The sequence below is a fragment of the Pelophylax lessonae genome, assembly GCF_965119305.1.
Source record: "Pelophylax lessonae genome assembly, chromosome: 12".
Classification (NCBI taxonomy): Eukaryota; Metazoa; Chordata; class Amphibia; order Anura; family Ranidae; genus Pelophylax; species Pelophylax lessonae.
In genome coordinates this window covers 107,868,625-107,893,681 of record NC_138779.1, presented here as the reverse complement: position 1 = coordinate 107,893,681, position 25,057 = coordinate 107,868,625, and the positions used below count along the sequence as shown (strand labels likewise).

General features: G+C 42.5%; 1 protein-coding gene across 2 annotated transcripts in view; it reads left to right on the top strand.

The window, feature by feature from the left end:
• The first annotated feature begins 24,746 nt into the window (after window positions 1–24,746).
• LOC309568100 (beta-2-glycoprotein 1-like) overlaps window positions 24,747–25,057 on the top strand; it is a 136,280-nt gene continuing 135,969 nt past the window's right edge. For both annotated transcript variants that reach the window (XM_082273696.1, XM_082273695.1), the window contains exon 1: window positions 24,747–24,846. In XM_082273696.1, the coding sequence (XP_082129822.1) occupies window positions 24,756–24,846 (91 nt within the window). In that variant the 5' untranslated portion in view covers window positions 24,747–24,755. The remainder of the gene's footprint in view (window positions 24,847–25,057) is intronic.

Below are 25,057 nucleotides of genomic sequence, written 5' to 3'. Positions count from 1 at the left end.
GCATAGCCAAGTCCTTACTATGGGAAAAACAAAAATTCTCTGGGTTTTCCAATAAACCTCATAGAATGAACTCCAGTTCCTCTCACTCATTCCCTGATTTTCTGATGCAATCTGATGGCATGCCTACATATTGTCTTCAGTGCATGACTAGGGTCTTTGAGGAGTTCTACAGTAAGCTCTACAATCGTCTACCCCCCCCCCCTTTTAAAAAGGAGGCTCTTGATGTATTTCTTACAGATGTACACTTGCCCAAGTAGTCCTTAGCAGATCTTCGAAAACTAAAATCTTCCATTACTGTGGAAGAACTCACTGCCACTGTCAAAGACTTACCAACACATACACCTTTTATTTGCATAAGAATATACAAAAAACAATACTTTGTCTGGGTACATTCTCCCCGGTACTGTGACGCAGCGCATAAATACACTACATTACAATACATTTCCGATCATACAAATAAATACATTCAAATACATTCATATGATGCCTGATGTGTTGTGCAGAGTAAGGATACCCCGTGCCATCACATCATGCATGACGCCTCAATACCCCTAAAGCATGAAACTAGAAATCATTGACTATACGTTGCAACTATCAAACATTACGTTTCAAAAAAGTAACAGGTGTGATGGGGGGGTGGTAGAGAGGGGTAAGGGGAGGGGAATGAGGCCACAAGCCCAAAGCTTTATTGAATAGACAAAGACACACAAAGGTGAGTGGGGGAAGGGGAAAACTTCAGACCTCCTCTTCCTCCATGAGATCCATCAAGTTATATTCTCTGAGAAGACTGTGGACCAGTCTGTGACAGTCCTCAATGGACATCCTCTCCCCCTGGTGGATAAGGCGCTTTCTGGCGCACCATAAAGCGTCCTTAAAGCAACACAACACCCGCCAGGCGTTGTCAATGTCCTCTTGGGAAAATGTTCCACAAAATAGTCCATTCAGCACACCGAAGTGTCCCAACCGAAGTGACCAACACATATACCTGACCCAGATGGCCTTCCTTACTCCTACTATTCCCATATAATTCTCTCCTTGGGTCTAAACCTCCTCAGTCATCCTTTGTATACTCTTACATTACTGTTATACCAAAACCAGATAAGGATCCATCTATCCCAGACAACTATAGACCAATTGCGCTCCTCACCTCGGACTACAAGATCTTTACAAAGATCCTGGCAAGTCGCCTCTCACATGTGCTTTCTAAACTTTGATAAAGACCAAGTGGGCTTTGTTCATGCTAGACATGCAGGGGACAATACCAGGCGTAGCATAGACCTTATTTACATGCTAAATAGAGCCCACTGCCCAGCTCTGATTTTGAGTTTGGACGCTCTGAAAGCATTTGATAGGCTAAGCTGGCCCTATATGTTTGCAATATTATTGAAATATTGCTTTCAGGGTTTTTAGGTGTGCAGATCACAGCTACCTTTTCATCTCTGTACCTGGCCAACTATACCCCTATGCTCCAAACTATTAACGACAAGCTAAAATACTGAAACGTTTATCCTATTTCGTGGTTAGGAAGGATAAACATTTTAAAAATGTATATTATTGCCTAAATTACTGTACCTCTTTGAAACACTCCCAGTGTCAGTGCCTATATCTCAACTTAAGCTGATCAAACGCTGGTTTCTGGACTTTATATGGAATGGTAAAGTTCTTTGGATTGCCAGCTCAGTAGTATTTTATTCTAAGAGCCGAGGAGGTTTGGGAGCCCCAGGTGTTCTCAAGTAGTGATGGTCCGAACACCCTCCTGTTCGGTTTACACCAAAACATCTCGAACAGGGGAAAAGTTCTAGTGAACATTTGAACCCTATTAACCTCCTAGGCGGTAATCCCGAGCGTGACTCGGGGTTGGTTTTTCATATCAGGAGCGGTAACCCCGAGTCACGCTCGGGGTGGATGTGCAGAGAGCGCAGCGGTGTTCTCTTACCTTATCCTGGCGATCCAGCGATGATCTCTCATTGCTGAGATCGCCAGCAGAGAGTCCCGCCGCTCCTCCGTCCACCGTCGGTCTGATCACTTCCTAGTTCCGTTCCCTGCAGCAGCAATGCTGCATGGGAGCGGAACTAGGGAGGGAAATTCAAAAAAAAAAAAAAAACGTTGCACATAACACATTTTATATTATATATATATATGCATATATATATATATATATATATATATATATATATATATATATATATATATATACCGGTATATATATGTATGCATATATATATGTGTATATATGTATATATATATATATGCACACACACATATACATATATATATATATATATATATATATATATATATATATATATATATATATATATATATGTATATATATATATATATATAAAATTATATTATTGATTCAATTATAATTCATGCGTTATATTTTACACATATATATATATATATATATATATATATATATGTGTGTGTATATATATATATATATATATATATATATATATATATGTGTGTGTATATATATATATATATATATATATATATACATACACACACACATATATATATATATATAATATATAATGCATGAATTATAATCTAATCAATAATATAATTTTATTATATATATTATATATTAAATAATAAAATTATATTATTGATTCAATTATAATTCATGCGTTTGTGTTTCAAATTTATCACTAGACTCTTGTTTTGGTCAGGTTTAAGTCAGTAATTACTAAGAATTGTAGGCCTATAATACATAACGCCAAATTCCCATGAAAAGAATTGTACCGCTTTTGGTATGTAATTCCTGACAGAATCATACTGCCAGGGAGGTTAAAGTCTTTCGGACACAAACATGAAAAATCAAAAGTTTTCATTTTAAAGGCTTTAAAAGCAAGTTATTGCCATAAAAAGTGTATGGGGACCTGGGTACTGCCCTGGGTGACATGCATAAATGCAAAAAAATGTTTTTAAAAAGGATAGTTTTTAAAGAAGCAGTGATTTTAATGATGCTTAAAGTGAAAAAATAAAAATGAAAAATCCCTTTAAATATCATGCCTGGGGGGTCCCCTTAATGTGCCTGTAAAGTGGCACATCTGTACGATGTACAGTATCTCACAAAAGTAAGTACACCCCTCACGTTTTTGTAAATATTTTATTATATCTTTTCATGTGACAACACTGAAGAAATGACACTTTGCTACAATGTAAAATAGTGAGTGTACAGCTTGTATAACAGTGTAAATTTTCTGTCCCCTCAAAATAATTCAACACACAACCATTAATGTCTAAACCGCTGGCAACAAAAGTACATCCCTAAGTGACAATGTCCAAATTGGATCCAACTAGCCATTTTCCCTCCCCAGTGCCATGTGACTCCCTAGTGTTACAAGATCCCAGGTGTGAATTCAATGTTAAATTTGGTGTTATCCCTCTCACTCTTTCATACTGGTCACTGGAAGTTCAACATGGCACCTCAGGGCAAAGAACTCTCTGAGGATCTGAAAAAAAGAATTGTTGCTCTACATAAAGATGGGCTAGGCTATAAGAAGATTGCCAAGAACCTGAAACTGAGCTGCAGCACGGGGGTCAAGACCATACAGTGGTTTAACAGGACAGGTTCCACTCAGAACACACCTCGCCATGGTCCACCAAAGGAGCTGAGTGCATGTGCTCAACGTCCTATCCAGAGGTTGTCTTTGGGATATAGACGTATGTGAGTGCTGTCAGCATTGCTGCAGAGGTTGAAGGGGTGGGGAGGCAGTCTGTCAGTGCTCAGACCATACGCCGCACACAGCATCAAATTGGCCTGCATGGCTGTTGTCCCAGAAGGAAGCCTCTTCTGAAGATGATGCACAAGAAAGCCTGTAAACAGTTTTCTGAAGACAAGCAGACTACAGTCAAGCATGGTGGTGGGAGTGTTATGGTCTGGTGCTGCATGAGTACTGCCGGCACTGGGGAGCTACAGTTCATTGAGGGAACCATGAATGCCAACATGTACTATGACATACTGAAGCAGAGCATGATCCCCTCCCTTCGGAGATTTGGCCGCAGGGCAGTATTACAACATGATAACGTTCCCAAACACACCTCCAAGACAACCACTGCCTTGTTAAAGAAGCTGAGGGTAAAAGGTGATGGCCTGGCTAAGCATGTCTCCAGACCGAAACCCTATTGAGCATCTGTGGGACATCCTCAAATGTAAGGTGGAGGAGTGCAAGGTCTCTAACATCCACCAGCTCCGTGATGTTGTCATGAAGAAGTGGAAGAGGACTCCAGTGGCAACCTGTAAAGCTCTGGTGAACTCCATGACCAAGAGGGTTAAGGCAGTGCTGGAAAAAAAAAGGTGACCACACAAAATATTGACACTTTGGGCCCAATTTGGACTATCACTTAAGGTGTACTCACTTTTGTTGCTAGCGGTTTAGACATTAATGGCTGCGTGTTGAGTTATTTTGAGGGGTCAGCAAATTTACACTGTTATACAAGCTATACACTCACTACTTTACATTGCAGTAGAGTGTAATTTCCTCAGTGTTGTCACATGGAAAGGTATATTTGTAAAATATTTACAAAATCATGAGGGGTGTACTCACTTTTGTGTATGTAGGCCCTAGCAGCAATACTAACATTTCTAAAGGACAAAATGTAATTTAAACTTGCTCGCGGCTGTAATGTATTTTCGGCTCCCGGCAATACAGATAAAAAAAAAATGGCGTAGCCCCCCCCCCCCCCCAGTCCATATCAGGCCTTTCTGTTAAAAAATTGGAAATAAAAATTGAAATTACATATACTTGTCATACAGGTGTAGAAAAATTGGGCCTTGGGTGTTGGTGATACCGCAAACCAAAAATATTGTTGGAAGCTAGCATAATCAAGATTCAGGAATAGGATAGGCAGCATAGGCAGTCTTCAAGGGATACCAGATGCCTAGCAAATTCAATCAGTTACATTAGCATCAGGGGCTTGATAGCTGCTGTTGATCCAAGACTAATTCATTTTTTAAAAATGTCAGTAAGTCAACAGACTCTGTGGACAGACTCACTCTTTTATCTGTCACAAAACCTCCAGCAGCACTGAATGTCCATTTGGCAAGCACGCTGGAAGCAGGACAGGCAAGTAGCTTGATTGCATATTGAGCAAATTCTGGACAGTGGTCCATCTTCAAGACCCAGTAACCCAGTGGATGCTCAGTTGGAAAGGTTTCCAAGTCTGCTCTTGCCTCTAGATAATCCTACACCATGTGCTGCAGACACTGCAGAACGAAGCCTCAGAAACATGTTGTCCAGGAAATGGTAGCCTCCCAGTGTCCGGAAAGATGTTGCACAAATTTTTCTTCAAGGCGTCCTCAAGATGTTTCATCCTCTGCTCCCTCTGCAAAGGCAGGATGAGAGCTGCAACTTTACCCTTGTAAAGTGGATCAAGAAGTATTGCCAACCAGTAATGATCCCTCTCCTTGATACCACGAATCCTCTGGTCCTTTCGCAGGCTTTGCAGCTTTAGGGAGCCCATGCAGCGTAAGTTTGAGGAGGCATGAGATTCTGTGTCCTCTGGGTCACAGAGGGCAACCTCTCTCCAGTCACGTACAGCTTCAGGGGTTTCTGGGGAATGAAAACCATTGCTTGAAGACTGCTGTATGTTATCCTCTACACCCATGCTGCCACAATCCTCCTCCTCCTCTTTCATGTGTTTTGTGGCCCCGCAAGAATGTTATCTGCATAAAGGAGGCCTTGTGAAGAAAGGAAGTCTTCCTCCCGCTGTTCTGTATCAAATGCCCTTTCCATGAGTCCACCGAGCGTGTGCTCCAGGAGGGAGACTAGAGAGACAGTGTCACTGATGCATGCATTGTTATGGCTCACGATACTTGTGGTCTCCTCAAATGATGACATGACAGTGCATGCATCCTTTTATCAGCAGCCACTGGCATGGCAAAAAGAAGCCAAGCTCTCCTGAGCCTGTCCTTCTGCCATACTCACACAGGTACTCATTGATGGCCCTCTGCTGTGCGTGCAGCCGCTGCAGCATTGTCAATGTTGAGTTCCACCTGGTGGGCATGTCACAAATGAGGCGGTTAGTGGGCAGGTTGAATTCCTGTTGAATGTCAGATAAGCGAGCACTGGCATTAAATGAAAGACGGAAATGGCAACAGACGACTTTTCTGGCCTGCCTCAGGAGATCTTGGAAGCCCGGGTATCTGCTCAAGAAATGCTGCACCACCAGATTCAGAACATGTGCCAAGCATGGAACATGTGTCAAGTGTCCCTGTCAGAGGGAGGAGAGAAGGTTGGTGCGGTTATCGCATACAACCATTCCTGGCTCAAGCTGTTGTGTCATCAACCATCTCTGAGCCTGCCCCTGCAGAGCTGACAGAATCTCTGCACTGGTGTGACTCCTATCCCCTAGACAGACTAACTGAAGCACAGCATGGCATCTTTTAGCCTGACTGCTTGTGTAGCCCCTTGAACGCTTAGGGAGCACTGCTGCTTCAGAGGTCAATTGAGCAGAAGAAGACATGAAGGAGGAGAAGGAGGAGGTGGTGGTGGTGGAGTAGCCAGATGTGCTAGAACCAGCACCAACTTTTTGGAGGCGTGGTGGCAAAACAAGCTGCAACACCAAACTCTGTCCTGCATCCTTCCCAGCTGCCAGCAGAGTTACCCAGTGCACCGTGAAAGAAATGTAACTTCCCTGTCCATGCCTGCTGGACCAAGAGTCAGCAGTAATGTGCACCTTCCTGCGGACCGCTTTGTCCAACGAGGCCAAAACTGTGGTGCAGCACATTCAATTTGCGAAAGGGAGCAGAGTCTACCAGATGAAAAGACAGCAATTGTAATGCTAGCAATTTGGCCAAGCTAGCATTAAGATGCTGAGCATGTGGATGGCTGGGACAGTATTTCTTTCTATGGTTCAAAAACTGGGGTAGTGAAAATTTGCCTGGTGCTCAAATCAATGTATTTGAGAAGGCATGAGGTATAGTAGGGTTAGAGATCGCAGATGAGGAGCAAGGTGATATATGCTTGTTTTGATCTGGTGCCTCTTTCAGGTGCTGTTGCCAACGGACTGCATGGCAGGTCGTCATATGCCTTGTCAAGCATGTGGTGCCCAAACAGCTCGTGTTCTGGCCACGCTTGATCCGCTTTAGACAGATGTTGCAAGCAGCAATGCTGCGGTCTACTGCACGTGCTGAAAAAAGCCCACACCAATGAGCCCCCTGCATTTGGCCAACCATGGCTCTGACAGGACATTGTGCTGTGATTGGCCGAAGCATACAGGTCAGGTGCGTGCTTTGGCCAATCACAAGCACTTAATGCACTACAATCGCACAGTGCATTATGGGGCACTCATCGGCGGGTGAACTTTGCCTGGATTGGGATGGTCATTCTCATTATATGTACTCAAAGTACTCTGTACTTTTTTTTTCCAATTTTTTTTGATATTTTTACATTTTCTCATTTTCACCATTGCACCAAATTTGTGTGTTTGCACATTGTTATTTACAAATTATTTTTATAATTAGTTTATTCTGGCTCAGGCAGAAAAAAAAAAAAAGCTAAACGCCCTTAAAAGCAGCGTTTTTGACATCCAGTTTGCATGAAGCCCAAAGGACACCATATAACCAGAGGCCAGCCTAATCTTAGGTATCCTGACTAGTGCCAACTGATTCTTTAAATGCAGTAATTTTTTTTATTTCCTTCAAAGAGTGGATTATCAGTCTTCATTGCCTGAAGAAACGAAGCAGATGTTTGGGAAAGAAAAAAAATACAGTATGTCCTGCTTTGATCTTTCTTTTCTTGACATCTGTGCTTGGAACATTACAAAGTGCAGTATGCCAGGGATATATAGCAGCCAGTTAAAAATAATGTTTTAATGGTTTGCTTACTGAAAGATTTTTTCTTATTGGTTATTTTGGCTTTCTGCACATCACTGATCCTTTATCTTGTGTTGTTAAGAAAAAGGCAATGCTGGCTCGTTTCATAAATTTAAGATACCTGAATCACACTAATCTTTGCTTTCATGTTTGGAAGCCACCTCTTTCTTAAAGTAATTTATTTATTTTTTTTCAATTCTCTAAATATTTTATCTTTAACCACTTGCCGACCGCCGCACGACTATTTACTGTGGCGGTCAGCCCCTCACAGGCAAAGCGACGTAGGGCTACGTCGCTAGCCTGTGAGGCTCTAGGGAGCATGTGCCGCCGGAGGTGCGCTCCCACTCGGTCACGGACCCCCCCGTGCGTGTGCCCGGCGGACCCGACGTCCGCCGGGCACTCGCGATCGTCCGTTACACCGGGAGAAAGGCAGGCGGCTAATGTAAACAAAGCTGCCTTTCATTCTTTCCTGTGTAAGAATGGAGATCACACCGTTCTGCTATGTAGGACCATTGATCTCTGTTCTTACACATCAAGCCACATCCAATCAAAGTTAGAAACACGCCCCTAGGGACACACTTAGCCCCTCACTCTCAAATAAAGTTAACCCCTTCACTACCAGTGTGATTTTTACAGTAACAGTGCATTTGTATAGCACTGATTACTGTAGTAATGTCACTGGTACCCCCAAAAGTGTCAAAAATGTCAGTCAAGGGTCCGATCTGTCCGCCGCAATGTCTCAGTCCCGCAAAAAAAATCGCAGATCGCCGCCATTACTCGTTAAAAAAAAAACAACAAAAATGACAAAAATCTTTCCCTTAGTAAACGCGATAACTTTTTTTTAACAAACATATGTAGCATAAAACAAATTGGCCTAATATGTTAAAAATTTAGATTTTTACATTTTTTTTTTTTGGGGGGGGGGGGGGATTTCATGTAAAAAAATGTGAAAAAGATTGTTATTTTTGTAAAATTGTTGCTCTTTTTTTGTTTATAGCGCATGATCAAAAAATCGCACAGGTGAACAAATACCACCAAAAGAAAGCTCTTGTTGTGGGGGGAAAAAGGACGTTTAAGTACAGCTTTGCACGACCGCGCAATTGTCCGTTAAAGTCACGCAGTGCCGAATCGCAAAATAGGCCCTGGTCAGGAAGGGGGTAAAATCTTCCGGGGCTTAAGTGGTTAAAAGGAAAAGATGTTGCAAATACACTACCAACCTTCTAAATGCAGCACCCTCTGGTGCTCTTTACTTAGCTCTTGCACAGCCAATTAAAGGTTAATTGATGCCCAGCATCATTCATTTCTTGTGAGCCAAGGCAGTAAAAAATACACCCCCAGGGCTCATTGTCATCACGCACCCAAGGCTCTCTGTGTACTGCTGCAAAGAATTGTGCTTAGATGTCCCAAATCTGCAACATGTGAGCGCTGTCTTATACATCATTAAGCCAGTATTAAACCCAAAAGCAAAAAGTGTTAGCTGGAGTTTAGCTTCAAAAGGTTAGTGTATTTAAATGTGCTAATACATTTAAACCCTGCCCTCTACTCCCAAAACTGACAATACTGCTGTGCCTCCTGTGCTTATTCATCCAGAAAAGTGTCTCACTAATACAGGAAGTGTGTTACTGGCCAGTAGGGATGAGCTTCGAGTTTGAGTCAAGGCTAAGTTCAACATCGGTCGTTCGATCGTTTGTGGAAAGACGAACAAATGTGCTTCTTCACGGAAAATTCTAGATTCCCAAAATGCATGCAGCACATTATGTGATTGGTCAAAGCATGCACCCTGACCTCATGCTTTGGCCAATCAAATGATCTCTGCCATGAGTGGACTAAAGGCAGGCTGCTTTTAGCCGATCATGGCTCAGGGGCCAAGTACACGCCCCACACTACATAAAGGCTGCTCGCACAGCCACAGCGTTTAGTGTGATTGTGCGGCCGAGGAGACAGGGAGAGGGACACATGTGAGGCAGGGAGAGAGTAGCTTTTTTTTTGGAGTTTCCTCACAAGGCCCCCTTTATGCAGATATCATTCCTGCAGGGCCACAAAACACACAGGAGGAAGAGGTGGAGGAGGATGAGGATTTAGACAGCATGGATGTAGAGGATAGCATACAGCAGTCTTTAAAGGATGGTTTTGATTCCCCAGAAGCCCCAGAAGTTATACGTGGTTGGCAAGAGGTTGCTCCTGCTGACAATGTCATGCTTAGTGACTCAGAGGACTCAGACGCTCATGCCTCTAACTTACGTTGCATGGGCTCCCTGATTCTGCAAAGCCTGCAAAAGGACCCAAAGATTCCTGCTATTAAGGAGAGCGATAATTACTGGTTGGCAACTCTTCTTGATCCACGTTACAAGGGTAAAGTTGCAGAGCTCATCCTGCCTTCACAGAGGGAGCAGAGGAGGCCTTAAAAAAAAATTGTGTACCACCTTTCCAGACACTGGGAGATCAACATTTTCTGGACGTGTTTCTGAGGCATCGTTCAGCCAAAGGAGAAGCGGTGGAGAAGGCGGGCAGCTGACCGATGCCTTTAAAACAATTATTTTGTCCTCAGCAGCACCCAGGGCTGTTAGGTTTAGGCAACCATCGGAAGTGTCTCCGTTTGAGGCCATTTGATTTTCAAGGTTCGAGTCCCATAGACTTCAATGGGGTTAGTTTGTTCAAAGGAACTTTTCCTCTGTTCGCTGTGTTCTGCTGCGAACCGAACCGGGGGGTGTTCGGCTCATCCCTACTGGCCAGATCACCAGGTGAAAACACTGGGAAAATACAGCCTAATACTGCTTTAAAGCCCCCTACAGGCCAGAACCGATGGAGGCACAGTGCCCATCACATGACAGCATAAAAGATATTAGGAATGAAGGTTTGTAAGCCTTAAAGCGGTAGTAAAATCTACAGAATTTTTCTTAACTGGGCCCTTATGCAGGTGTATGCCATAAGGTGCTAATATGCAAAGCATACAGTACCTTACCTTTCAAATGGAGTCTTCCAGTACTGAGCTGTCACCGCTCCTGTGAATATTTCCTAAACAGTGCAGGTTTAGTAGATATTCACCATACCTACAGATAAGACTTATTATAAGTTTACCTGTGAGATAAAAATAAAAAACTTAACCACAGCTTTAACCACTTCTGGACCGGAAGGATTTGCTCCCTTAATGACCAAGCCATATTTTGCGATTCGGCACTGCATTATTTTAACGAACAATTGCCCAGTCGTGCGACGATGTACCTAAATAAAATTTATGTCCTTTTTTCTCCACAAATCAAGCTTTCTTTTGGTGGTATTTGATCACCTGTGCAATTTTTTTTTTTTTTTTTTTAACTAGTAATAGCGGCGATCTGCAATTTTTTGTGGGACTGCGACATTGCTGTGGACAGATCGGACCCCTGACTTACATTTTTGACACTTTTGGAGGGACCAGTGACATTACTGCAGTAATCAGTGCGAAAAATATGCACCGTTACTGTAATAATGACACTGGCAGGGAAGGGGTTAACAGTGTGGGTGATCAAGGGGTTAAATGTGTACCTAGGGGCATGGTTCTAACTGTGGGGGGCGTGGCTTGTGAAATGATCATAGAGACCTGTGATCCTATATAGAAGGATCACAGGGGCTCTATGATCATTCCAGGGAGAAGAGCGGTCAGCTGCCTTTACAACAGCTGCCCATCCTTCTCTCTCAGCGGGGAACGATCGCGGGTGTCAGGAGGCAATTGGAGCCGCCTGCCCCTGCATCGGCATCCCCGCTCACGAGCAGGGGCGGGAGTGCGCCGCTGGCGGCACGCTCTTTCCCCCTAGCTCCCTGCGCGCAACCGACGTATACCTACGTCGGTTTGCGCAGGAGCGTCTGCCTGCCACAGTATAACTGCGGCGAGCGGTCGTAAAGTGGTTAAGTTACACATGGGCATGCGTGGGAAGGGGTGCAGGTATAGAGTGTGGTTAAAGGACTGTGGTAGGGTTCAGAAAGCTGGACTTGGCTTTTAAATCAAATGAGCACAAGGACATGAACTACTATTATTGCACTTTTTATGTCATTTTTTATTGTGTCCTTTTGCTGCTAGCTGTGAGTTTCTTTGAAATTTTCTTCTATCGATCCCCCCCCACCCCTACTGCCATAAACTTCTGGTGTGGTAGGGGTTATTAGAGCTGAGGGAGCTGTAATTTGTACTCATCAAGAGTGCTCAGCTACGTGTGCCCCTTCTGCTTAGATCCTCTATTCAGAAAAGTCGTACTACATCTTCTATGAATGAAACCGGATCTATGAATGGAGGCAGATGATTAAAAAAATCTGCCGCCTTCATTCATAAATCGTGTTTCATACATAGAAGTTGTAGTATGACCCAACAAGCTAGATAAAAAAACAGTTCACTTCCCTGAGCTGCCAAATAACAACAATAGTACTAGAACAGCTTCTCTTTCAATAGCATATAAATACCCATCAGATTCAGCACTCAGCAGAAACTTCAGACATTTGTAAAGGTCTATAAATGCTAAAAAATTCCTGATCGTCAGCCTTCCAGGTAATCATCCATAGCAACAGCCATCGCCCCATGCTGTTCTTCCTAGATCCTTGATCACTCTAGTTGGTAAGCGAGGTAAGGGAAAGATGATTGATAAAAAATACCCGTTTAAAAAAGGGACAGCTTTAACCCTCCAATATGGAATAATGTCAAGACCTTCTCCAGGTGCTGCTTGTCCTCTTCAAGGGTTCTGTTTAAGACTGTCATGTAGTCCAAGTATACTAGCACCTCACATAGTTTCATATCTACCGCCATCCATTCTATCAGTCTTTGGAAAGTTGCAGGGCCCTGAGGCATCCGATAAAATTCATAGACGGGCAAAGGAAGGCGTTCTTTTCCCAGTCTTCAGGGAGCGGCGCATTCCCACCCCCGCTCGCCAGCGGGGATGCCGATGCACGGGGCAGGCGGCTCCGATTGCTGCCTGACACCCGCGATTGTTCCCCACTGAGAGCATGAGAATCTGATGATATACACTCTAGGTCCAATACACTAAGCCATTAAGCCACTTGAGGCACACTGAGGCATTGCAGAACACCTTCAATCTGTGGAGTGGTGTACTGATCAGGAATAGTCGTCCTGTTGAAGGTACGGTAGTCAATACACATCCTTAGGGAACTGTTCTTCTCTCAGACCACCCAAAAAGAGGAGGCAAAAGGACTCCAATAGTCTCCAATAATTCACATCCTCTTCAGCTCATCAACTGCTCTCCAAGGCCTTCCAAATCATTCAGTATTTAGTGTCCCTTCTTACATTAGAGTCCAATCAGAGTCTCCTCTGATATCAGGTTTTCCATCAGAGCTCCCCCCCTACCTCAAGGTCTCCATGCCAGTTTCTCCCTACATCAGCTCCCTCATTAGCGTCCCCCTTTACTTCAGGGTCCCTATCAGTGTCCTCATCAAATTCCCCCCTTACTATGGGGATGGGAGGGGGTGGAATTGGAGACTGTACACATCAGCTGTTTGGGGAGGGGGAGAGGAGATGGTGCACATCAGATGCAGGCCAGATACAATTCCCCCTGCTGTACAGGAAAAAGCCACGTCACTCTCTCTCTGTTATCTCTATGCCCTAGCCTAGTAAGCAAAGTATACCCAATAGTAAATTTGGCCCTGAGTGGGTCTGTTTAGGAATGTTCGTCCTACTGAGGTCCCTAGATTACTGACAAATAAAGTGGGGTGGGTTGTAAATGCACAATAATGTCTAGATAAAAAAAAAATGAAGCACTGAACAGATGTGCTGTGCTACCTGTATGAATCTTCAGGTTTAAAAGAGAAGTATGGCCAAAGCTTCTTCTGAGTTATTGGAGTGCACTTTTTTCTGCAGTCCTGCTGCTTAGATTCAGCTGACAGCGGCTGATGACTCAGACATTGGTCCTTAACCGTAGGTAACCGCTTGGTGGATGGCTATATGCAAACAGTGATGCCCCCTGTCAGCCTGTCATTACTTTACACAGGCTGAGAGACCTCTGCTATTCTAATTCACCTGTCATTCTAGCAGCAAGAATCCACAGATTCTTGCCTCTGGAATCTATGCGTTGGGCATTTAGCCAAATGTATGTGGCTAAATGCCGTTTGAAGGAGGCCTAAAGCTGGATACACACTATCCAACTTTTGTGGTTAGATTTCCTTCAGATTTATCTTTTCTATGTAGTGCAAGGGCCTGCCAGATTGCATACAAATTGAAAGTGTTTAGGTTTGACCTCATATTATATGGTTTTGGTAAGTCTAAAGGAAAAAGTCTTCAGAAAATCTTATAGTGTGTATGGCCCTTTAGAGTCATGATTTGCATACTGGTTCTGAGTTAGTGATCCAAGGTACTGAAGCCACAAGCTCAGCATGATGGCTAGGCAACAAGCATTTGCAGAATAAGTATGTTAGAATTGCCAGAAGACTCCCATTTTATTCTCAGAAAAAGTTTTCCCAAAAAATACCCCTAATTCTACAATGTTCTCTTGCTTTATATTTATTTTACCATTTTGATTAAAGTAGAAGTTCAGCTTAAAATGAACTAACTCTAATGGGTCATACACACTATAAGATTTTCTGAAGACTTACCTAAACCTAAACACTTTCAATTTGTATGCAATCTGGCAGGCCCTTGCACTACATAGAAAAGGTAAATCTGAAGGAAAACTAACCACAAAAGTTGGATAGTGTGTATCCAGCTTAAATCTACTTGCATCCACATTCTAAGATTAACCTATCTAACCCTGTAAAGAAGAAATCGCTATACATACCTTTTCTGAAGACCCTCCGGTTTGGTCCCACACTAACGGCTTCTGTGTGTAGGAGTGTGCAGAAGAGGCAACCATCAATGGAAGCCCCATAGTGTTTTGCTTGGTGTCTAATAAAAGGTTCTTTGTGGTACAAGCCAAGGAAGCTTAAACTTAGTGTATCAACGCTTTCACTAAACAGAAAAGATGCACATACAACTGAACAAAACAGAATTAGTACAAAATATGCCTACAACATATACAAGCTAATTATCTTTTCTAGCAAAATAAGCATGTGCAATATGTATGCAATATGTATCTTTATAATGAAGTCACCCAGATGGAATCTTCCTAATAGTTCTTTGCTCAGAGTCCAACAACTTTCTCCAAAGTCCTCCAGCTTCTAGCAGCCATGTCTTGCATCTTTGTCTTCCAAAACAACTCTGTACTTTGACCACATGCTTCTTTCAAAAATCCTAAACTCCTCCCCCAACTTCCTGTATATCATATCCTGTCCTCTGTTTAGCTCCTAAACCGATTCGACTGGTTTATTTGCATATCAATTGGGAGAGCATAGTTTTTAACGGCACATGGTCTCAAAATCTAACTCCATATTAGTGGTATAAAATCACTACAAATAGCCATAGCAGCACACATAGTAAGTCTATGGGTGACTTCACTTCCTAGGCATTTCCCAGCCGTTGTTGGTCCTCTCTTGCACACAGCATCCGCCACTGGAAAACAGACCAGAGCAGTTGCTAAAAAGGTATGTATAGGGATTTTTGCTTTACAGGGTTGGGTAGATTAGTCCTAGAATGTGGATGCCAGTAGATTTACAGATAGTTAGGTTTAGGTTGAACTTTCACTTTAATATCTGCAATTTTTCCCAGCATAGTGTTTTCAGTTTGTATCCCTCTGTGACCCATATTAAAATTTAAAACGCTGCATCATTTGGCGGAAATGTATTAAAAAGATCATATTGCTTAGGGTACAGAAGCAGGATCAATGAAAACACCATGTCAATGAAATCACAAGCTAAGCCTTTAAAGGAGTTAATGTTATACCTTAAAGCTCTAGCTCTAGTACTGTGGTACCAGCATTCCTGGTTGCTAAGCAACTCTACCATCTGCCACGATGCTCTTCGCTGCAGCTGTAGATATACTAACTTGCAACACCCTTTCATTCCTGATCATTTTTAAATTCATAATGATACACTTATGGCAAACTTTTTTTTAGTTGTTAAGCTATAAATAGGGTACGCAGAATTATTTCAGATGCGTACAGCTGACATTAAAGTGGACATCCTAAAATGAAAATAAGCCAAAAAACTATTTTTTTTATATTTTGCAGCCTAACAATGTTGTTTGGGGCATTTGCCTTTTATTTTAACCTGGTGATCCTTTCAGTAACACACTGCCTATCTTAGAGTAATTCCATCCCTGGATGGAAGAGCATTGGGGACACCTCTGGACAGCAGCAATGTCAATCTCTCCACTCCAGCTAATACTTTTTAAGCAGTACAGCAACAGTTTTTTTTTTTCCTTAGGGATAAAGGTTTCACGTAAATGAATAATATAAAGAACAGATAGGTGTCTGCAACCAGACCAGTCTCAGTCACTTCCCCAATTAGTAATAGAAGAAAAAAAGGAAGACGTCCCACAGGGATTTGGGTGGACAGGGCTGATCAGTGGTGGGAGAAGTATATAGAGTTAGAGAAAGTATATTGCGATAAAAAGTATAATTTATTAAACACAGTATAAAAATATACATTGAACAAATGGTACATCTAACAAAGTCACATATAAAAACACATAGCATAATGGCATGCTAGAGATGGTTGTGCTTAGGTCTGGCGCATATTATCAGTGTCATGGTAAAACAACCGATTAGTAATGCAACAATAGATATCCCGACATGTTTCAGAATCTGATAGTGATTCCTTCTTCAGGGAAAATTCAGAGCATAGACCAGTTAGACAGCAGTGCGATTTTGTCCACATAAATTTCCAGCCAGAGACGTGGTAGAATAAGGGTTGTGTTGGTCCCAGCTGTGGCAGCCCACCTCTCAGCAGAGAGGAAGATATTCACCGGTGGACAAATATCTATAGAGAAAGGAGGTGCAGGGCAATGGTTTAATATGGGGGCACATTCAAATATATCAATTCAAAAATAGCCCAAAAATTAAGATTACAATGTTCTTGCCCCTAGGTATGCCCAAAAATGCTCACAAGGATCGCTGGAAATGGAGGACAGTCTGTATAAGACCCTCTGTTTTTATCTGTCTATGGTGTGCACTGACCAGTGGTGGCCGCTGAATGAATAAAAACTGACCATTGTAAGCACCCCTTTGTCGGTGTTAAATAGTATGCCTCAGCCCTCAAAATGCTACTTTGTCTGGACAGCTTGTCCTATTAAAGGAAGTTGACAGGCCTACTGGCAGGATAAACAAAAAAGCCTAAAAAACAAAAACTAATACAGCCAGTGCACCCAAGAACTGGTAAGCTGCAATATAATACATTCTTTCTCTCTCTGGATTTCATACTGTTTTTGTACCTCAGTTCTTACTATAAAAAAACAACTGATCCTAAAAAACAGAAGTCAAAGTTGAACTTCCCAATTTATCAAAATAGAAATTGAATTAACACTTGTCAAATCCCAAATTGTTCATATGTAGACAGCCCCTTGTAACAACTTTGTTACAATATGGGACCCATAAAATTAGACAATTCCATTCAAAGTGACATAACTGGTAACTTTGTTGTAACTTGGACTGTAGCTTATAACTGCTGTGGAACTTCTTCCTTTGTGGCTGCTGTATTACCCTCCTGCAGTGTGGACAGGGTTAAATTGAATATTCATTAACACAGAAGTGAAGCCATATTTAAGGTGACCACTTTGCAATGCTCATCTATGGATTGTCTCCAATACAGGACAGTAATAGGCTGATGTAACAAAGCAAGGAGAGTGTGTCTGGAGACTGCTTTTTTAATATACATGTTGCTTGGTCCATAGCTGCACCGGCTTTAGATATACATGTTCAGGGTTTGCTCCCCCAATTTTTTGCTTGTTTATTATGTATTCGGTCTGACCAGACTTCTGGGGTTGAGCATCCCCCCACACACACCTGTACTCTATCAGAGTCCACCATCAAATAGATATAGGAGGAGTCCTTTGTAGTGCATTAGCACATCCATCCCAGCAAGGAGTGTTGTCTCCAAGGGTTGGAGAGGCTGGATTCACCCCCTTTTTATGGATAGTGTAGGACCCACTGATAATAGGGTACTTTGACGCAGTGGTGGGCTTGAGCACGATATGGCCATATGGTGGGACTAAATCCCCATTTTTATTTATGGATTGTCTCCATATTTAATAGTCATTTCTTTTGCATGGTTGCGCTATTCTTTTTTAATATACATGTTGCTTGGTCCATAGCTGCACCGGCTTTAGATATACATGTTCAGGGTTTGCTCCCCCAATTTTTTGCTTGTTTATTATGTATTCGGTCTGACCAGACTTCTGAGGTTGAGCATCCCCCCACACACACCTGTACTCTATCAGAGTCCACCATCAAATAGATATAGGAGGAGTCCTTTGTAGTGCATTAGCACATCCATCCCAGCAAGGAGTGTTGTCTCCAAGGGTTGGAGAGGCTGGATTCACCCCTTTTTTATGGATAGTGTAGGACCCACTGATAATGGGGTACTTTGACGCAGTGGTGGGCTTGAGCACGATATGGCCATATGGTGGGACTAAATCCCCATTTTTATTTATGGATTGTCTCCATATTTAATAGTCATTTCTTTTGCATGGTTGCGCTATTCTTTTTTAAAATAAAAAAGGCTAGAAGGATGTTGAAAAAAAAAACTAAGCTGCTAACTGAAAGAGGCAAAGAGACCGCTCATTGCGCAGAACCTTGCCTCAAAGATTGGGAATCTTGTCCCTGGGAGAGGGTGTAGTCATATTGTACTAGACAGAGCACTTCCACTGCTTGTAAGGAAGGAAACAAAGGACTGTCTAAACAGGATTGAAGGAGGGAAATCGGAGCAACTCTTTTCCTGTCTTGGGCCTCAAACTGAACCAGGGCACATGTCAGGAGACCCAGAAGAGGGTGCCCTGGGTTTGGTAAGAGACTAACCTTGTTCAAGTTCATTAGTTGTCTGCTGGGGGACTGTTAAGCTTTCTTCAAGGGCCTGATTGTGCCAGCCAATGCTTTTTTCTTCAGACACAAACCAGTGAGATCAAACTGGGGCTATTATAACAAGATAGGTCTAGGTAAATGCAAATCAGTTCTGTCAACTACCGCTATTCAGAATACTGAAGGTATTTAACCAAACCTCCCAGAGTAACATTATTCTCTTATTGAATGTATGTATAATTACATTTGCAAATTCTTGGTTTTAGGTTATGCTTGGTCTTATAAATTCTTTAAAATACCTCATGGTAAGTTCTGGGTGAGCGAGGTGTGTCATATTCAGGCGTGCAGAGAAATCACAAAACAATTCAGCAGCTCTTCTGAGGATAGTGCTATAATGCCATAACACATCTGTCTGTTAACTTCATATTTTTAAAGCAAAAAATACATTTGTTTGCAGTCGATTTTTGCCTTTTTTCCATAACCCATACTCTCTGTCAATCCAAACAAATCAGTGTTTAATGCATAACCAATAAGATAAAAAGGTTCATCAAAAGACTTCATCACACTTGAAGTAGACCTACTTGTAAAAAATAAATATATTTGTGTTATAGCAAATGTAGCATTTACCTTTTAAGGAGCTGTGATTTCTTTGGTCCCGTGTTTCCAGTGCCAACACCTCTCTGGAGCAGCACCACATTCACCGACACACCTTTGCTGAAGAGTGAATATTCATTGTACTAACAATGAATAACATAACACCCTAAAAGAGAAGATAGAGTAGTAAATAAAACTTCAGCAGTAAACAGTTGCAAAAAACCTGTAACTTAGTAAATAACCCACAAACTAATAAATGACCCCCCATCCCTATGGGAGGTCCTGACTAAGGGGCAATACTAGTCAGTGGCATTAAAATCTCTGGAAATCCCTCTCTCACTGGCCAGTGAATTGGAGCCCAAATCCGCTTTTGAGCAATCTAGGGTAAGTCCCTTTAAATCCCGAGTATATGTGGCTAAACAGCATCCCAAATGGTCAATAATATTCCTTTAAATATTAAGCAATAGGTTATGGCCAGCGGCCTCTCCCATTGACTCCTAGGGTGACAACTGGTGTCCTCCCACTCTCTCTCTGGGGCTCACAGATGCCAGTTGCAGTGATGTGTTCCCCATGACCAGGTAGTGACGCCAGACTTGACAGTGACATTCCCATAGACCAGGAGAAGTAGATGACCCGGCCTGTTTGTGTCCCTCTCACTGCAGAAAAACATTCCGTCAGCAGCCTGCTGCACTGCGTACTCTACAATATCCTCACAATTACGGCCCATAGCTCAGGAACAGTACTCCTCTTTTCTCCTCTGCAGGACTCTGATATTGATGAGATCTGTAGTTCCAGAATCAATCTCATGAATAGGCTTAGTCACCTTGGGGACTACATCCTCCAAAAATCATAGTACTTCCCAGCAGGCTCTGCACATCAGTTGAGTTTCCTCTCCCTTTGCTTTTCTCGGGTGGTGGGCGGGGCTTACTTGGGCTACAAACAGGCCTGCAGCAGTAATGTCCTCTCTCTCTCTCCTCTCTTTCAAAAAAGCCGCTTCAGCAATCTGAGAACTTGAGAGGGGGAGAGGAGATACTGACTGGGACAGCAGCAGCAGTAGTAGTAGTACGGTCTGTACTGCCAAGCAGGACAGCGCTACAGACCTGCCAAAGGCATACCAGGGGGTAAGGTGAGATGAAATTTGGCTAAGAGGTAAAATGGAAAATGCGCCTTAAAAAAAATACAGAACTTAATGTGTATGAGACCAAAATTCCTCTATCCCTTGTGAAAGCAGGTCCTTCCAATATGCCCTGTGATTAAAGGTTTTTCATCCATTGTGGTATATGCTCTGAGTCTACTCATTCCAACTGTATCTATGTGTAAGGGCTGTTTGTTACAATGTAAGCTTACACTGTGTCCTTGGTTGACCTGTGAGTTGGTGGGTCTTGGGAAAGAAGAGTTAACGCTGCTGGCCAGCTTTTCCTACTCTTTTAAGAAAGGTTACCATCCCCTATAGGTCATTTCATATAAATAGGGGCTCATTGGTGCCCTGGAGATATCAGTGAGGGGATAGTCTGCCAAAATGTAGCCAGTGCTCTGTCGGTTTTTACCACTGCTTGGGGGGGGGGGGGAGACCATTTATGGTTCCTAAGAGAGTAGGGAGCCTCTTGACTTTCACAGACTTGTGCTACCTGTTGCTCATGGGGTACTGCTACCTTATGTGCATTACTGCCAGTGATGGACTCTTGCATTAAAAAGCACTCTTTCATGGAAGTACTACCTAAATAAGATATTACTACCTCATGGGGCACTATTCAGGGGCACCTAGAGAGCTTTGTTAGTAATGTGTTGATTGAAGATGCTATCAAGTACTGCTCAAATGTCTCATTTAACTACCTCAATAAAAGATCTTTATGGTTCATTTAAATTGTCTGGCCTGAAGTCTTTAAAGTGGTGCATGTAAGGTGTATCAAAAGGACAGGACTTACAACAGGGGACTGATGGGAATTTAGAGAATATACATGGGTCTAATGAGTAGGGAAGCTGTCCTAAGGAGGTTAGATTGCCATTGCTAAAGACTACCTTATTTGTGTCACTTGGGATAACAGCCAACCAGCCAAGAAACGGGTAACATGGCAGGGAGGGATATTATGGTAGTGAAAGGGGGGTGTCCTTGGCCCCTTCACTAGCTATTGGCTCCCCACATACAGTGGCCAACCTTGCGACACAGAGTACTGAAGAGAGAGAGAGAGAGAGAGAAAGATGTGTTGGGGGCCCCCAGAGAAGAGAACAAGCATGGAATAATGAAGAAGTGTGCTTCTTGTATCCATTAGTAACAAACGGAACATTAGCCCGGGGAGTGAGGTGACGTGACTGCTGAGTTGGTGGAGACCCGTAGTAGGCTTTGCAGGGGCTCAGAAATACTGCACACATGGGGAAAGGTGAACCCTAACAGAAGGTGTGTTGTTAGTACATTAGTGTCAACAGTGTAAGAAGCATGGCCACGGATTACAGAGTGTTAACTGTGCAACTTGCCCCGCTCGCTTCTAAGTCTGGAGTGCCACCTTAATGTGGAATTCACATGATTGCGGCTCTGACCTGTGTTACAGGCATTAGCGAGCTCAGTTCCACAGTGTCCCCACTCCCCACTAGGGTGCCCTAAACCCGCTCATACACATTTTTATATTCATATACAATTTTATTACCATAAGTGTTACGCTAAACTTTTTATATAACAACATTTGTTATTTTAAAAGCCAAATTAAAGGAAAACATAGAGGTCAAAATAGCACTTGTGTGGTTTATCCAATCATTTTCTGCATATTAGATCTTTGTTGCCTATGTAACCAGGGCTGTGGTAAGGTCATGTCCTTTGCCTACATACTATGTGCTTAAAAGGTGTCCCTCTTTACTATTTCAGAAAGTTGGGTGGCATGTTATTGCATACATGTGTCATAACAATTGTTACATTGAGCTCTCATTGTTTCTCCACGTTGAAAACAGCACTTCTTATAGCAAATAATAATCTATACATATTGGTTAGGGCTCCATTCACATATATGCGAATCTGATGCATTTTGAACTGCATTGGATTGCTATAACATCTCAATGCAGCCAGTTCACATATGTGTTGGGCAGCCACCGGGCGGTTTTAAAAAGAGTCCTGTGCAATTTTAGGTCCAGTTTAGGTGCGATTTTAGGTAAAAACATTTGCACCTGAATCGCACCTGAACCAGTGAACCGAACCACAATAGACTCCAGCGACGAAACATATATCTTTTTTTTTTTTTTTTTTAGACAATTGTTAGAATCTGAGGCTTCTCATACAGGTGTCCTACTTAGGTACACGTACCCCCCCCCCCCCCCCTTTAAACCTTTAAAAAGGTGTTTTTTTTTTGTTTTTGTTTTTTTTCTGTTTTGGATAGTGTGGACAAAGATTAGAAATCACAAAATTAAAAAAAACAAAAAAAATCTAATAGACCCCAAATCTCTCCATAGAGGACTGGTCACAGCCCCATGCCATAACAAGGGATGTTTGTTCATCCCTTGTGATAGAAATATAGTTGATACAAAAAAAAAAAAAAATTAGATGTCTTCATGGGAGGAGGGGCCTTCTCAGCCTAACACACCCACCACCCTCTGCATGCCCAAGGTAAGGGCAGTTAGTGGAGAAGGCGCCGAGCGGGTCAGGCAGACGCCCAATCCCACGCTCTCTCAAGAAACATATATCTGAATGGAGCCCTAATGAGCGTTTAGTGAATGGTGTAACAACCTTAACTACCATAGATGCAAAAGTAATACTTCGCCTAGATCTACAAAGTTATATGGAGTTAGTTCTGCATGTACAGTAGATTTACACTATATTGGGACGCCTGCCTTTACACGCACATGAATTTTAATGGCATCCCAGTCTTCATCCGTTCAGGTTCAACATTGAGTTGGCCCACCATTTGCAGCTATAACAGCTTCAACTCTTCGTGGAAGGCTGTCCAAAAGCTTTAGGAGTGTGTCTGTGGAAATGTTTGACCATTCTTCCAAAAGCTTATTTGTGATGTCAGGCACTGATGTTGTAAGAGAAGGCCTGGCTCACAGTCTCCACTCTAATTTTTCCCAAAGGTGTTCTATCAGGATGAGGTCAGGACTCTTTGCAGGCTCGTCAAGTTCCTCCACCCCAAACTCACTCATTCCTGTCTTTATGGACCACTGGTCATGTTACTGTACTAGAAGAGGCCATCCCCGAACTGTTCCCACATAGTTGGGAGCATGAAATTGTCCAAAATGTCTTGGTATGCTGACAACTTAAGAGTTACCTTCTTTGGAACTAAGGGGCCAAGCTCAACCCCTTAAAAACAAACCCATATCATAATCCCCCTCCACCATATGATTTGGACCAGTGCACAAAGGAAAGTCTATAAAGACATGGATGAGCAAGTTTGGGGTGGAGGAACTTGACTGGCCTGCAGAGAGTCTTGACCTCAACCCAATAGAACACCTTTGGGATGAATTAGGGCAGGGACTGCGAGCAAGGTCTTCTCGTGTCCAACATCAGTGCCTGACCTTACAAATGCTCTTCTGGTTGAATGGTCAAACATTCCCATAGACGCACACCTAAACCTTGTGGACAGCCTTTCCAGAAGTTTATAGCTGCAAAGGGTGGGTCAACTCGTTATTGAACCTTACAGACTAAAGCCTCGTACACACGCACAGATTGTTGGCCGTAAATTGTTCGCCAACGTCCGATCTGCCGATTGTAGGCTTGTTAGTATGATGCTTCCGACAACCAACTGCGAATTTTCGGCCGAAAAAAATCTGGTGTGCATGCTATAAAATTTTTGTTGGCCAACAAAGAACGGCCGATTGTTCCTCAGTCAGTACAAATTTCGGCAGACAAAAATCAGATGAGCAAGACTGGGCATGCTCAGAGAAGAAAAAACACGCTGAAAGTCAACCAGAACATGACATCACTTCTGAAGTTGGTTTTTGTTGGCCAACAAAAGTCCAGTGCAAGTCTAGAGCACATTTCAACCAACAAACAACACTGGACAAAAGTTGGCCGATCAGTTGGCCAACAATCTGTGCGTGTGTACGGGGCTTTAGACTAGGATGCCATTAAAGTTCATGTGTGTGTAAAGACAGGCATCTCAATACTTCTGAAAATATGGTGCATGTCTTGCAAATGGTGTTTCAGACTTCAGATTGTAATTGTTAAGTTGGTGGGGTCCACTGCTCTAAACCGCGCAGACCATGATGTCTTTGAAAAATATAAATCCTCGGATTGATTTCCTTTATGTATTTTTTTTTTTTTTTTAAATGTAGACTTTGTGACATTGTACTTTTTTTTTTATCTTTATTCCTTAAAAAAAAAACTCTGTGGGGGAAGTCAAAGATCAACAAGAAGATACATGTCTACTGTCAACATGGCCTTTGGCATAGTTTATGTTCTCTTTCATTCTAGTTACTGGTTAATCAGTAACACTTCTAATTTATATAGAGGGAACAGATTTGTGAGATATGATCTAGTACAGCTTGACATTTGGATGTTCACAGTTCCAAAAATGATTTGGAAATTATATTCCACAGTGGCAGTCTTTCTGATCTTTAATGTGCCTGCTGTCTTCAGTGATCAAGGTACAGTATGGTCCAGAGATTTACCTAAGGGTGTGCAGTAGGTGTGGGCATAGGATAGAGGGCTCATAAAAGAAAAATTATGCGTGTTGATGTGGCTGACAGGCAACTCTTGCTGTTGTTATTATATTTCACCAAGACTGACCCTTCTTTGGATAAAGTAAAATGCTATAGGGGCATAGTATATTAAAGTGTAGAGTAACTTTTTAGAATT